At 50.6% G+C, this 14819-nt stretch overlaps 1 protein-coding gene across 1 annotated transcript in view; it reads right to left on the reverse strand.

The window, feature by feature from the left end:
- Nucleotides 1–2316: 2316 nt before the first annotated feature.
- Nucleotides 2317–14819, reverse strand: part of Pax5 (paired box 5) — a 185947-nt gene continuing 173444 nt past the window's right edge. Inside the window, exon 10 of the mRNA NM_008782.3 lies at nucleotides 2317–9151. Within this exon, the coding sequence (NP_032808.1) occupies nucleotides 9075–9151 (77 nt within the window). The 3' untranslated portion in view covers nucleotides 2317–9074. The remainder of the gene's footprint in view (nucleotides 9152–14819) is intronic.

A 14819-nucleotide genomic window follows, 5' to 3' on the forward strand; every position in this document is an offset into this window, starting at 1 on the left:
AACAATATGCTGCCAAAAACCTACCCATTCCCCCGACCTGGGCTCTACCTCCTGAACAACAGGGAACAGCAAATCACCCAGGGACCAAACGTTAAAACCTGTGCATAACAGTTACATGAGCCGTGAGAGACAGTTCCAATTCAAGCTGTAACCACCCTCTTCTCCTGGAGCCTTTGTCCCTCACTTCCATTCAGCTGTCACAGGGAGCCACACCCGCCCCGGCTATCATGAACACCACTGCCCTATTTCTGAGACAGCAGGAGCAAGTTTTCTGTCCCCAGGAAAGCAGAAGCATCAACCTTGCTGACTGCCCCCCTGTGTCACCTATCCAAAAACACAGGAACCTCTCTCTAGAGTTTGTGCTCTAAGCCAGAGCCTTGGGAAGGAAGACGAGCTGGGCTCTTCCATGCTCGCTCCCCCTCTCCTTCCCTGAGGAGTCATCTTTGTCGTCATCATCCATTGCAAAAATGAATGGAGGCCGTGCAGCCAGCTTTATTAAATATGAATGAGTCGCAGTCCATAGCCCCCACGTGGTCACTTGCCCACTCCATCTCTGGCAATTACTGAGTTGCACACACTGTGCCAAGGGGCACAGCGGTCCCTGCCTGCCCTTGCAGACTGACATAGCCCGGCAGGGGCATGGCTCAGGTCTATAACTGCTCTGCCCCCTGATTGGAAAAAAAAAAAAAAAAAGAGCTCTGTCTCCCATACTGCCCAGATGCTCAGTTCTAAAGGCTCTGGACAAGGTTTCCCTGCTCAGGACGGTGGAGCCAGGTCACAGAGTTCGGGTCAGACAGAGCTACGTTCTGGAGATGAGGGCCACAGTGTTCTAGTGTCAGTAGCTTCTGAGGTTTGAGTCAGCACAGCCTGGGTTTAGGTTAAAAGCATAGGTGCAGGCAGGTGCCACTCACTCGGTGATTTACCTGTGTCACCTCAGGGCTCCCGAGCTACTAGTCTGATGTGAGCCAGGTTCTTGATTGCCCTGATATAACAGGGACAGAATAGATGTTCAGTCAATTGTTGAATGAATGAATGAAAAAATGCAACGTACAATGTGGGCAGCCTTGATTATTTCTGAATTGCAGAGGTTGAAGTTAAAGAGTTTATTAAAGGGGCAGGGAGGCATCTCTAGGATGTTCCAGAGATCTGGGATGGAGGTTGGGGGGTAGGGAGACCCCAGGGTGGCTATGGAGGAGACCCTAGCTGAGACTCCTAGCAGTAGGAGATATGGAGCCTGAAGTGGTCACTTCCTGTAGCCAGGCAGGTCTTCCAGTGGAGAGGTAAGGACAGCAACCCACCCACAAAACCTTTGACCCAAAATGTGATCTGCCTAGAAGATGTACAGAGACAAAGATGGAGCAGAGATAGAAGGAATGGCCAACCAACTTGAGACTGGCCCAACCTGAGACCTGTCTCATAGGCAAGAACCAATCTCTAACACTATTAATGATGCTCTGTTATGCTTGTAGACAGGAACCTCGCATAACTGTCCTCTAAGAGACTCCACCCAGCATCTGACTCAGATGCAGAGACCCACAGCCAAGTACTAGATGGAGCTCCTGGAGTCTTGTGGGAGAGTTGGGGGAAGGATTGAGGAACCCGAAGAAGATAGGGACTCCACAGGAAGACCAACAGAGTCAACTAACCTGGACCTTTGGGGGCTCCCAGAGACTGAACCACTAACTAAGGAGCAAGCATGGGCTGGACCTAGGCCTCCTGCACATGTGTAGCCGATGTGCAGCTTGGTCTTCATGGGGGTACCTCAACAACTGGAACGGGGCCTCCCCTGACTCTGTTGCCTGCCTGTGGATCCCATTTCTCTAACTAGGCTGCCTGGTCTGGCTTCAGTCGGAGTGGATTCACCTAGTCCTGCAGTGACTTGATGTGGGTAGTACCTGGGGGAGAGGTCCCCTTCTCAGATGAGAGTAGGAGCAGGGAGTGAGGGAGGATCTGTGTGAGGGGTACTGGGAGGAGGGGGGCTGATATTCGGATGTAAAGGGAATAAATAAGCTTTTAAAAGTTTAGTGATGGTTCCCATGCTGAGTGACATAGTATGAGTGTGCATATGTGTGTGTGTGTGTGTGTATGTCTGTGTGGTGGGGAGTATCAGCCATTACTCACCCAGCTAACTGGGCTGGAGTCCCCTCCGAGTCAGAGGCCCCTTCTGTCACATGCACAGTCCTATAAATGGATGTCTAAATTCATTTCTGACCACAATTTCACTAAGAGCCAACAAGTTGTCCACTGCCCTAGGTAGCTTAGTCAAGGTTGTCAAAGACTGTGTATGAATTAGCAAAAACAAATAAGATCAAATCCTTTTTCTGAACTTAAAAAATTACTTTTATTTTAGAAACCAATAAAATTATGGCAAATATTTACAAATAATTATCTCACATAAAGGTTACATAAAATCAATTCTTCACAAGGGACAGTCACTCATGAAAAGACATATATATTGAAACTACGCGTCTTATTGCATGTTTCTCCTGCTAATTTAAAATAAAGATGTGGCAGTCATTTAAGTTAAAATAAATCCACAAATCCCAGATTCAACAAGAAAAAAAAATTAAAAAAAATTAAACCAGTATCCCATCCCAGTCCCTCCCAAGTCCCACCCTCAGTCCCTTCCCATCTCCCAACAAAAGAAAAATAGTCCAACATCTTTGGCAAATTGGCACTGCTGTAATTACATTCAAATATTATCACACACAAAAGCAACACACATCACTAAGAAAAAAAAGCCACCAATATTTCAAGTCAGTTCTACTAGAAAAAAAAAGAATATAAAACATACATACTTTTAAGAAGCTTTTTGTTTCTCAATCTGTTGGAGACACATTGTCTCCCATTTTCAAAGGCAATTCAATTGTGTGGTTTTATTTATTTTTTGTTGGTTTTTTTTCTGTATTTTTTTTAACAAGCGTCTATGCAGGCATCACAAACTTTGGCGGATACAGTAGATCAGTAGAAATGTATTTCTTTGATGCTGGAAAGGTCTGTCCCTAGGACAAGGTTAACCATCTAAAAGAATGAAGAGCAAACCCCATGTGTCTTCCTGGCAGAGTTCCCTAGGAATGTAATCTTCATTTCTACAAATACTCAATGTCTGAAGGCCACTAGAGGGTGACAAACCAGGGCAGCATTGTCCAGAAGGAGCCAGGGCCACACTCTGGTCAAAATTCTACCTCCTGAACACAGTGGGGGTTGACCCTGCAGCCAGGCAGAGGAGAAGCATGCTGGTAACATCGGACCCCCATTGCCCACTACTCACACTGTGCTGGTGGCTTAGGGCTGGGGGCCAGCTCTTTCCCTTTCTGAGCCCCTGGACAGGCTGCTGCTGGGTTGCTTACCTTCTGGGACTAAAGGCAAGGAAAGCCAGCAAGAGCTGGCATTGGCATACTCAGCAGTTCTTCTGAGTTTCATGTCCTAATATCAGAGTGTGTGAGTGTATGTATAAGTGTGTGAGTGTATATGTGATTGTGTCGGGGGAGTGTGTGACTATGTGTGTATATAAGTGTGTGTGAGTGTGACTGTGTGTGTAAAAGTGTGCTAGTGTGTGTGTGTGTACATGTGTGACAGTGTGCATAAGTGTGAGTGTGTGACTATGTGTTTAAGTGTGTGTGACTGTGTATAAGTGTGGGTATGTGATTGTGTGTGACTGTAAGAGTGTGTGTATAAGTGTGTGTGAGTGTGTGACTGTGTATAAGTGTGTGCATGAGCATGTGACTGTGTGTGAGTATAGCAATGTGTGGATGTGTGGGACTGTGTATGAGTGTAGGAGTGTGTGTGTGTGTGTGTGTGGGACTGTGTATGAGTGTAGGAGTGTGTGTGTGTGTGTGTGTACATACTCCCCTTTCCATGCATCTCTGCACATGGAATGGAGAGGAAGGCCTGACTCTGTGGCTCCGAGTCTTGCAAGATGTTTAGAATAGGCTTGGGATTTATTTTCTTTTTATGTTTATAGCATTTTTTGGCTATTGATTGGTTGGAATGTTCAACTCTCCATTTCCTCAAATACAATAAAACAGTTTCATTAAAATGTATTCGTGCTTGCAAACGAGGGGGGGTCATTAAATGGGTTCCTTTCTGTTCCACTCGAAGGGAAACGCACCGTCTATAAATCAAACACCTATCATGTTCTTAGTGGTGCTTTTGGAGAAGACGAGGGGTGTGGCATCTGCATGGTGGTTTGGGGGGACTAAATTCCCATGTACGGCAGCCTTAGCGGGTGAGTGAACCCAGGTGGAGCAGGTGAGACTACAGGCTGGTCTCCTGAAGTCAGGCCTCAGAGTCAGTGAGAGGCACAGAGCTGCTAAGTCCCCAACCTTCATGCTGGCTTCCTCTATGCTCTGTGCTCAAAGCTGTCCTGACTGAGCTGGATCCATCAAGATGCCACCAAGATGCCAGGGCATTCGCACAGTGAGAACAAAAACAGCAGCTCGGTGCTGCCCAGGAGTCTAAGGTGTGGGCAGAAAGCTCTAGAGGTATCACCAGGTGGCTGTGTTCAACTGATGTCATCTGATGTACTAAGAGGAACCTTAGGGTTCCTAAGGACTGAAACCCGTGAATGGCAGTGATCAGATATAAGTTCTCTTGGTCCTGGAAGTATCCAGGAACCTGGCCGTGGTGCTGAGGAATTACCAAAGACAGAGAGAAGGATGAGTGTCTGCTCCCAGCATGCAGCTGATGGAGATGTGTCAGGAAAGCCCCTGTGCAAGGGACTCACTATGTGCTCTGCAGCTGGTCCTTGGGGACACAGTACCACTGCAGGAACAGCCTGAGCTGACAGCAGGGAAGTGTGGATCTATTCTGTGGCTCCCTCATGAATATGCAAAATGGGATCTTGAGGTCCAGGGACAACAAGGGCCAAGGGGCCACTGGGAGGTAGGGCAGACTGCAGGCGGGAGTCATGGCCTGACTGTCCAAGTCTCCAGTCATGTATTTTGTTTCCTTTTAAGAAATGCACGTGCCTTGGCCCTCTTGGAGGCTAAAGCACTGAAGGAATAAATTTACCCAGGTGCACCAGTGTGTGCCTGGAAACCATCAGAGGCAGACTCCAGACGGTGACAAGGCCAGGCCCACCATGGAGCTGGTCTAACTTGGAGACCTATGGGGTCGGCCTACCCTAGGCTGGCCTGCACAGGGGACTCCCGAGAGACTGTGTGTCAGACGTCACTTGCTCCTAGTATTTGTTTGGAAGTGCTTGGTTTGTTTTTAAGATTTGCTCCCCATGGCGTGGAGTTAAATTCTAGCTGAAATGTCATCTACAAAGAGCTAAGGCTGCCAAAGGCAGGGCGGCCACTCTAGAGCCGGACTCCTCATAAAGGGATTTCACCCTTCGATGCTCAGTGGACACATCTGGGGCTCTATACATGGAAAACCAACAGCTCCCTCCATACCCAAGACATCCGTTGTTTCACCCACTGCCACCTCCAAAGTCCAAGCAGCTCACACACCTCTTGCTTCCCTGACATCTTCTCCAAGGGTCATGAAAGAGTGAGAAGAGGGATGGAGGCTTTGACAGGGCCACGATGGGCAGAGACAGCCTATACATAGCTCTTTCTTTTGGCCAACAGAGTGTTTTAAAAGTTCTCACTATTGAGGTGCCAGTTCACGGGCCAGTTACACTCTAGATACCTGGGCCACACCATACGCTGCTGCTTTGTACCCTGCCCAGAGCATGGCTTTGAATCAGCTGTCTGTCTGTCTGTCTGTCTATGTTTTCTGGCTTATGGATAGCCAAGGTTCTAGAACAGGCTCTCCTGCACCTTGTCACAGTTCATTCCAAAGTAAAAAGGGCAGAGAAAAGAGAAAGAGGGATGAATGGCTTATGGAACTGCTGCGTTATACTCTTGAGAGTCAGAGCAGGTTCATGTCTAGGCCCTGCCAGGGACTGTGCCTCCGGCTTGGACACACTGTCCTGTGAGCCTTAGGGAACAGCAGGGAAAGGCTCCACACAAATACTAAGTATTCCATGAATTTACATAAAGAAGGAAAGTTTCAGTATTAATGGGACCAGCAAGGCCACTGGTCCCTAGACCCTTCCTGTTACCGGTCCAGTTTCTGGGCTCTGTTTTCCTTGTTGCATGTCTGGGAATTTCTGGAGGACTGAAGAGTGAGTGTCTTCAAGCCATATGCTCTGTGATGGATGCTAACCCTGTGGGCAAAGAATGTGGCTCAGAGAGCTGAGAATTCATTTCATCCTCGTCTTCACAGTGAGCCCCAAATGTCAGGGTCTTTGCCCCGTGGGGGAGTGAAGCATTACAAAGCACTATACAATGTCGGTTAGGAAGGCTCAATCTCTGAGAAGGTGTCTTAGCAAAGGGTTGGCGGATTTGCTATCTAACACAAGTTCTCAGGCGGGAGCTAGACAAATAGTATGAAAATATCTTTTTATCACAAAGTTCAAACAGGACGAAAGAAGTGAAGGCCCGTGAGGAATGCCTGGGCCTCCCGGCTCAGAGCTGCTAAAGCCCCCGGATTCTGTTCTCTGGCATTGTGCGTCTGTGGTGTGAGCGTGCGAGCGAGCAGGTGTGTGAGCCTGAGGACGCACACGTGCCCCTGCATCTCACGAGCTGGCAAGAGCAGAGTGTGCGTGAGCAGCCATGAGCCTCTGGGTTTTTGTGCTTTTAACCTGGCATTCCAGGAACCATGGTGTTGTCTAAGAAACCCCGTCTCTGATCTGAGGACCAGCAGCACCTCAGGTGAGAGAGGGAGGACGCAGCTCCTTCCAGGGGCTAGATCAGGTGGCTGGGGGGTGGGGGATGGGGACCACTGTGGGGCTGGGTGGGCTTGGCTGAGGAAGGTGTGCGGAACTGAGCAGCCACATTCAGGGAGGCTCCTTTCTTCCCAACAGTTTGAAACTGAAACAAGCACAGAGAGAACACCCCTAGAAGAGAGGGATGCAGGGGACAGGGACAAAGGGATGAGGACGGAGCCTTCTCCTACCTTAGCTGACAAGTGGAGGCTGGAGGCATGTCACTTAGCTCCTGGAGGTGGCCTGAGGCTCTAGCTGCTTTCTTTTGCCTAGCAAGTTCCCTAGGTATCCAGCCTGCTTCAAGCTCATGGGCCTGGTGACCGGGGAACCTTGGCAGTTGTACTGGTTTGGAAACCTAATCTGGAGTTCTGCGACAAAGCAGTACCTCCTGCTGTTGTCACTGCTACTTCCTCTCCCAGGTGAAAGGGACAGGAAGCTAAAAGTGACAGAGAGCATCACATGTCAGAAGGCAGGGGCCCAAGTCCCAATCCAGTCACTGCTCAGAGCCTTCACTATTCAGAGACGTAATTGGGGGTATGGAGGCACAGAATACGTGGGAAGGAGGTCTGTTTGGTCTCCCGGTCTGGTTCTGGGCTTCCATAAGCTGGGCCTCAGGTCCCCTCAGAGACTAAACTATGTGGTTTTGAAGACTCCTCTGTTTGCCATGCCTGTTTTACACTTGATTGGAACATTAACAAGATCCCCACATACTTGTTTAGAAGTGAGGGCTGACCTAGGTGACAGTCACCACCTCTGCTCTCTGGGAGGAAGAAAAAATCGTGAACTCAACCTACTGTCAGCCCAGCAGTGTCTCAGAGAGGTAAAGGGTCTGAGGCCCCACAGTATGGCTACAGCAGGCTCCCAGGGGACACTGTTAGGTGAAATGGTCACGTTCTCCATTATTGTTATAATCCAGCCTCAGTTTAGACCCGGGCTCTTCTCTGCTATTCAGAGTTGGCAAGAGGGACTGTGCAGAGAATAGAGTTCCAGATGAGAAAATTGTGTCACTGGGTACCCCAGACTCAAACCCACCCCCAAGTCACTCACAAGTTCTTCGTTGCTTAGCCTGTCCCTCCCCTCGCCCTTCCTGTACCTTTCCCACCCCGAGTTCCATCTCCACTTCCTGTAGCAGCAGAGGGACCTGCATGGTGTGAGTCAGGCACCCACCACCATCCCCAGAACCTCCATACCCAGTCACACGCTGTGCTCCCCAAAGGTGGGCAGGGCTACGTGAGAGGAAGCTCAGGTTCTGGCTGCTGGTCCAGTATCCGCTGGTCCTCGATGCAGGGATAAGTCCTTTCTGTTAGTCACTGTCTCTGTGGCTGGGACAGGCTTGCCCAGAATCCAGTAATTGGGGTCCCAAAGGACAGTTGATGGGTGAAATGTCTGTGGCTGATGCCCAAAGTGACCTGAGCCTGAACATGCCTCAGAAATCATATTCAGTTTGGTGCTTCCGGGGGTGGGGCCAGGAGGACCAGGGGAGCCTCAAGCCTGCCCCTGGCCTGGGTCACATGATCTTTTGATCCAGACAGCCATTCAGAGCTACAATGGCTCAGCACTCTTACTTTAGAACGGCCGCTGAAGAATGTCCCAGATAGTTCTCTTGGAGTCCCCGATCAAGAGAAGGACTCTCGACATTGCAGTGGCTCTGTGGAAACAGAGACAAGAAGCCAGAAGAGGAATTTCCCCAAAATGTATTCCTCTTAGGGGAAACCTCAAAGGAGACTTGCACCATGACCACCGGTGAGCCTTCTAGACAGCAGAGAAGTAGAGTGAGCTAGAAGCTAGGCATCCTCAAGTAGGCACTGCCAGTTTCAAAGACAGCTTTGAGATACCTGACAGGGCACCGCGCCGAGGGATGCTCTGTGCACAAGTGAAAGATGTCCTGGGCTGCACTGTGGGTTGGCTAATCTGCTCTGTCGGACCCTCAGGCCCACAGAGGAGCAAGACGGTATTTACATGGGTGCTGTGAAACAATAAAAGCTCCTTTCCAGACCTGCTGGGCTGAGATGCAGAGATGGTCAGACAGTCAGGGGGACTGGCAGGCTGGGCTTGGCTGCAGTGGTCTTTAGATCAGCAGAGACCCTGTCACCATCTGGAGAAGCTCATCAAGCGACCCTTGAAATGACAAGGATGGAGAGGTCCAACCACCCTACCTGGATCCCAGGCAGGGCGAAGGGGAGGAAGGACGTTTCAGGGGAGTGTGGGGCGGGGGTGGGAGACGAGTCGTTGGGCCCCTCTGTCTGTCTCAGGGGTTGGGAGGCTGCCTCCCGCAATGATATGTGTTGTAAGTGCTTGGCACCCGTGGCTCTGAGGGTCAGTGACGGTCATAGGCGGTGGCTGCGGCCGGTGGGGCCGCTCCTCGGGCTGCAGGGCTGTAATAGTATGGGGAGCCTAGAAGACACAAGAGAGCACTGAGGTCAGACCTGGAGTCCCCTGTCCACAGGTCTCCCCATCTCTGTCTCCTCTGTCCTCTCAGGCACTGCCCACTCTCCCTTAGACCTCTATCCTGATCTTTTCCCTGAAGTCTGATCAGGCCTGATCAGGGCCGCCTGCAGGCTGAAGGCAGGATTCTGTCCTGGCTGGTTACACACGGCCTCCCCTTCCTTCTGCGTGGCTTCTGTCTGCTTCCATGTCATTGAGAGGAACTAAGTAGTTGCCCCTCTGGACCACAAAGCCCAAAGTATTCAATATCTGGTCTTGTGAAAGCCATCTGAGGCCTTCCCTGCAAGAGTAAGTGTTTAGGGTTCTGTCTGATTGAGAAGTAGTCTGTAGTCAAGCCTTGGCTAACCCCTCTGGGCCACACTGACCATGCTGACACTCCAGCCATTCTCTACACTATGCCCAATGCTTATGCCTGACACCATCATCTTTACATGCCGGATGTTTCGTTCAAATGTATGGGCAGGGCCAGGGACCCCATTTATCAGACTCAGGACTCCTTCCTGGAGTTTCCAGCCTGTGCTCACACCCCCTGTCGTGTCTAGGCCTCCCTCAAGTCCCAGGGCCCTGCCTGCCTCCTCTGGAACCCCTCTCCTGTGAGCTCAGTTTCTCTCCTTTGTGCGTTTCCCCTATCCCAGGGCAGAGAATCCTAAACAGGCAGGGCTGAGCTCTGGCCTTCCTGCCATTTGCTCCCAGTTTCCAGCTAAGGGGAATCTGACCCAGCCATGTCTGCTCATATGTATAATCCGGATCTTGGGAGCCTGAGGGAAGAAGACTGCCAAAAGGCCAGACTACATAATGAGACCCTGTCTTAGAAAAAAAAAATTAAAAGGAATTTGTGCTCAGGAAAGCTGGGTTTTCAGTAAAGCTCTGTGGCCACTGACAGAAAGTGGGATTGATCTGGGCTGGGGCACGGGCATGGAGCAGTGGTGGCTGTGTGGGAGACAAGGGCTCTTCCTGGGACCTCAGGACAGAGTGGTCCCTGGGTTCCTCTCATGTCTCTGGACTATTTCTGCATTTTGGGCACAAATCTGCAGTAGCTACCAGACGTTCCGTCTATACTAGAACTCTTCCCCAGGGACTTGGGGAGCTGGGGTGGGTGGGAATTGGGGGTCCTGGCTGGATTCTCAGAACCACAGAGGTTAGAGCTTCAAATCTTCCACAATGAGGAGATGGGTGATCAGCAGAATAAAAACCTATTCAGGTCACAGAGCCCCTCAGTGCCAGAGCCTGGCCCCGCCCCCAGGATGTGTGCCCTCGGTGAGGCGTTCATCCACCTCACCACAGTTCAAGGCCGACACTGAGGGCAGGCTCATTGCATCAGACTCAAGGTCAGCCCCTGCCAGCCTGTCTTGTTGGGGTGGGCCTGGTGACCTTAATTCCCAGAGGAGTCAGCTTGGATTTGTTCGAAAGTGTCACTCAAATCCAAACCAGACATGATGGTTCTCCCAGATACCCTAACTAGGGGCTGAGCTGGGGTGGTTTCTTCACAGACCCAATCACACCTTGGTGAAAGGCAAGTGACTTTACTTCCCAGGACTCAGTTGCTTTTGTCTAATTTAAAAGGGGGTCTCAGCGGAGCAAACGTGAGGTCACTGTGGAAACGATCGCTTCCGTCTGAAGACTTACATTCATGAACTTGAGCAGGTAGGAACTATTATTGTTCCTCTTTATTGATGAGGATGCTTGCAGTGGGGTAGGAGGACACTTTAGCATCTAGACTCCTACCCACTCCTGCCGCAGACTCTGGCAGGGGTAGCATGGTCCCGCTCCTTGCAGTTCCAGAAGGCCCAGGGCCCAGGTCAGCACAGTCAGTCTCCTGCTGCCTTCAAGGTCACTTCCACACCCCAGCCGGGACTCAGAGGCATTGTCAGTCTCTGTACTTTCTCAAACTCTGTGGGATGGGACAGCAACAGGGTGGGGGTGGGGCTTAGTCCCTACAGGTCTGGGAATTTCATAAGAATATGAAAACCATAGGGGTCGCCCTCACAAAGGGGCAGAAAGTGGAGGGGAAGGCTCCAGAAGCCTCCGGTGGTGAGCTTTCAACTCCCTCTCTGGCTCCATTCACGGTCACCCTCAGGGCCTAGCCAGCCTGGGTGAGGGTTTGATTTACCACAGAAAATGAAAACATCACCTCGCCAAGCACTCTGTCTTCTGTGCCCATTAGACCTTCGTCTAGAATAAACTTGTCCTTCCTTCTGTCATTTTTCCTCTCTAATTCATATTATCATCAATTTACCTCTTGACACAGCCATTCCAGGCTGGCTCAGGGCTGGTTCCCTCTCTAATCCCTTTACAGCAGCCACAGGCGCCCCTGTTCTAATCCTAATTGACCAGGGCTGGCTTTTCTGTTGCCAGCCCTGCCAGCTCTGCCTGCCTCTGCGGGCCCCCTCCCCAGCCTGAGGGACCCTACAGGATGGGGTGCTGAGCATGGGACTGCCAGTGTTGACTGTCTGTGTTGGTAAAGGAGCTGGGGCAGCAGGGGTTTCTGAGAGCCAGTGCAAGGCTGTCTGAACGGGAGGAGTGCGCTGTGGATGCGTGTCTTCAGGGCCTCACTGGGACCTAAGGACACACAGGACAGGTCGCCCCATTCCTGGCCTCCTCCACACCAAATCAGAGAAAGCATCAGACTGAATCTTTGTAGTCTGAATCCGTGGGATTTGTTTGCCTAAACCGCTGAGAAGTCTGTGGCAGGGCCAGTGTGGTGGTAGCAGGCTGGAGCTCTTTGCAGAGCTGTGGTCGGGTGAGTCGTGTGTCTTCTTCATCAACATGCAAGTGGGATCCCAAAGGGCTCAGAGCCCGTGTCTCAAGAGCTTCATGTTCAGTGTCTGTGTGAGAGGCTACCATGGTAACCACCCTCATTTTACCCCAGAAACCAACTAAGGTATAGGCTGGTGGACGGCCTGATGGAGCCAGGCTATAGACTCAAGTATTTCTCATGTTTGGAGCTGCCCTACATGATGAATACTCCTCTTACGCTGGCACATTTCCTGTGTTGTGTGAGTTACCTTCCCAGCTTCCCTTGCTGCTGGGGCTCAGGTGTTTTACTTGGAAGCTGCCCGATAGACTCTCTTGCATTGGACATTGGTTGCAAAGGCTGCAACTTAAAGAAATGGACTGCAGACTCCATTCAGCAGGAACAGGTGTCAAAGACCTCCATGGCTGAATGGTGGGAGGGAATGCCCTCTGATGCTACAGAGCACCGAGGAAAAGTTGCATCGTGGCATAATTGGTAGGTGCGAGCTGACAGCCGTGGGGATGCACAGCACAGCCTGCAGTGCGGATGGGTGTGCTCCTGGCTCTGTGTCCCATGACCATCTCATCTTGGAAACCCCTGATATCTTTTACTAAATACGCGTTGCTTAAACTAGCCAGCGTGGATTCTGTTGTTTGCAGTTATACGTCATTAACCCAGTTTTCAAAACCAGCTGGCTGTCCTCAACGCACACAAGGCTTTAGTGCCGGGGGGTGGGGGGTGGGGGGCTCTCACCTGTTTCTACAGAGGCACAAACCCCCTCCCAGCTGTAGCTGTTCAGACTGAATTAGTTTGAGAGCTCTGAGAACCCTAGCACATACAGCCTAAGGATATAGTCTCTGGGGTCAAGGTGGCACCTTGTCTGACATTCTCATGTGTGACCTGGGGCGAATGAATCTGCCCACATTTCTCTGTCTCTCAGAGATACTAGGATGACTTCCATAGAGATTTTGAAGGGAGGAAATGAGATGTGTTTCTTCAGTGCCTAGTACAATTAGTAAATGCTCACTTAAATAATCCGAGTTCTGAGTCAGCTTCCTCCTCCCTCCCCCTTCTCTAGCCCTCCTGAAAGCCCTCAGGACTTAGCATAGGTACACCTGGTTGATGCTTCCTTACTCCCAGCCCGTGAGCTCACAGGGCCAATCCCTTCACATTATGAGCTGGGAACTGGGCTTTTACTCAGACTTAAGCAGAAAAGTCTCAGATCTCTACTCCCACCCCCACCCCCATCCCCTTAGACACGCCACTGCCCTGAGATCAGCTCCAAATTTCTTAGCCTGGTTCCAAGTCCCTCATCTGTGCATATTCCACAACCACCCCAGCTCCTGTGCCACCACTGTGGTTTTGTCATCACTGCAGTGTCCCTTAAGTCCCCAGAAGTGAGCATCACTGCTAATCTCTAGGATGCCTTGTAGAAAGCACACATGGCAAGTCCTCTTGGCAGGGCTTGGTGCCACCCACCGGCTGGATTTCTGCCCTTCTTGGTGCGGCCTAGGCCTTGAAGTAGAAGCCCTGGGTCAGTGTGGCTTCAAACAGAGCCATTCCCACAGGCTCAAGACCAACTTTGAGACACATCCTCTGTGCCTCTCCCTGTAGTACTAGGACCAGGGCTCGGTCGGTCAGAGGAAAGTTTATAGGAGGGACTCCTGAGTTTGAGTCTCAAACTATGACCTCTCTGCTACATCTTCAGGGAGACACGGTCACTCTCACGTCTTCCTGACTGAGATGGACAGCTTGGCCAATTCAGAGTCCGTGTGAGGGGAGACGGCAGCAAGATGCTTGTTCAACGCTTAAAGTGATTTTGACCAATCAAAAGAGAGACAGTAACCGGCAAACTTAAGACCCCTGGGAAACCAGAGCTCTGTAAAGCAGGCTGGAACGCTATCACACAGGGACATGAAACACCAATTAGCAGTGTTCCTTATTGCGTCTACAGTTGTGCATGACACACAAGAATGCTTGGGGTAGCCCAGGGTACCATGAGTGCATCTCACGCGTGGCTCTCAGGGTAGTAAGAGAGCTGTAGCACCCATACTGTGTGTCTGTCTTATTCAAGCTAGATTGGGGAGGGAACCAAAGTTTGGCAACTTGAATGTGAAGACTTTGGGTTAGTGCTTTTCTGACAAAGTCTATGGTTCTTGGTCCTAAAATAATTAAGGATTCGAGAGAATTAGCGGGCTCTCACTGACAGAGGCCTGGTTAGTGTGGACAGAGAGGCCAGAGCTGTCTCAAAGCTTCCTCCACTTTCCTTTCACTGGTCCAAACAGAACATCCTTGGCTGACTGTAGGGCGAGGTCAGTATTGGACCTTGCAAGCTGATTGGCTGGTTCTCCATGCTAAGTGGTGACCTCTGCATCCAGGTCCTCTGTTTTAAGTTAAACTTTGGTGGGCACTCATCAGCTGGCTTCATGTAGGTTTACGTCAACAAAACAAAGCACTCTTCTTGAACCTTGGAGAACAGTTAGGATGCTTGGGGTGTGTGTGTGTGTGTGTGTGTGTGTGTGTGTGTTTGTAAATATACCGATGATATTCACAGGCCAGGCTGGCTAAGGCAACGGATGTTCTGCCAATTTGAGTCTTGGATAGAGGTTAGGCACCAGCTGAGCCCTACACAGCATGCCTTGGCAAGCCACAGGGCAGCTGGTTCCTAATGGAGCTGGCACCAATGATGCCCATGGCAGACATCATTAATCAATCACTGGGCCTCAGAGCCCTTAGCAAGACAGTTTTCTCAGCAGCCAGCACCAATCAATGCGAGTTTGTATTTTCAGTGCCTCCTATTTAGGGAATTTTCACTCTTTTCAATGGTTCTTAAGAAATGTGAGTTACTCATGGGCGAGCACTTTCCCTTGCTTCTGTTCTCCC

Source organism: Mus musculus, chromosome 4 (assembly GCF_000001635.26).
Source record: "Mus musculus strain C57BL/6J chromosome 4, GRCm38.p6 C57BL/6J".
NCBI classification, from domain to species: domain Eukaryota; kingdom Metazoa; phylum Chordata; class Mammalia; order Rodentia; family Muridae; genus Mus; species Mus musculus.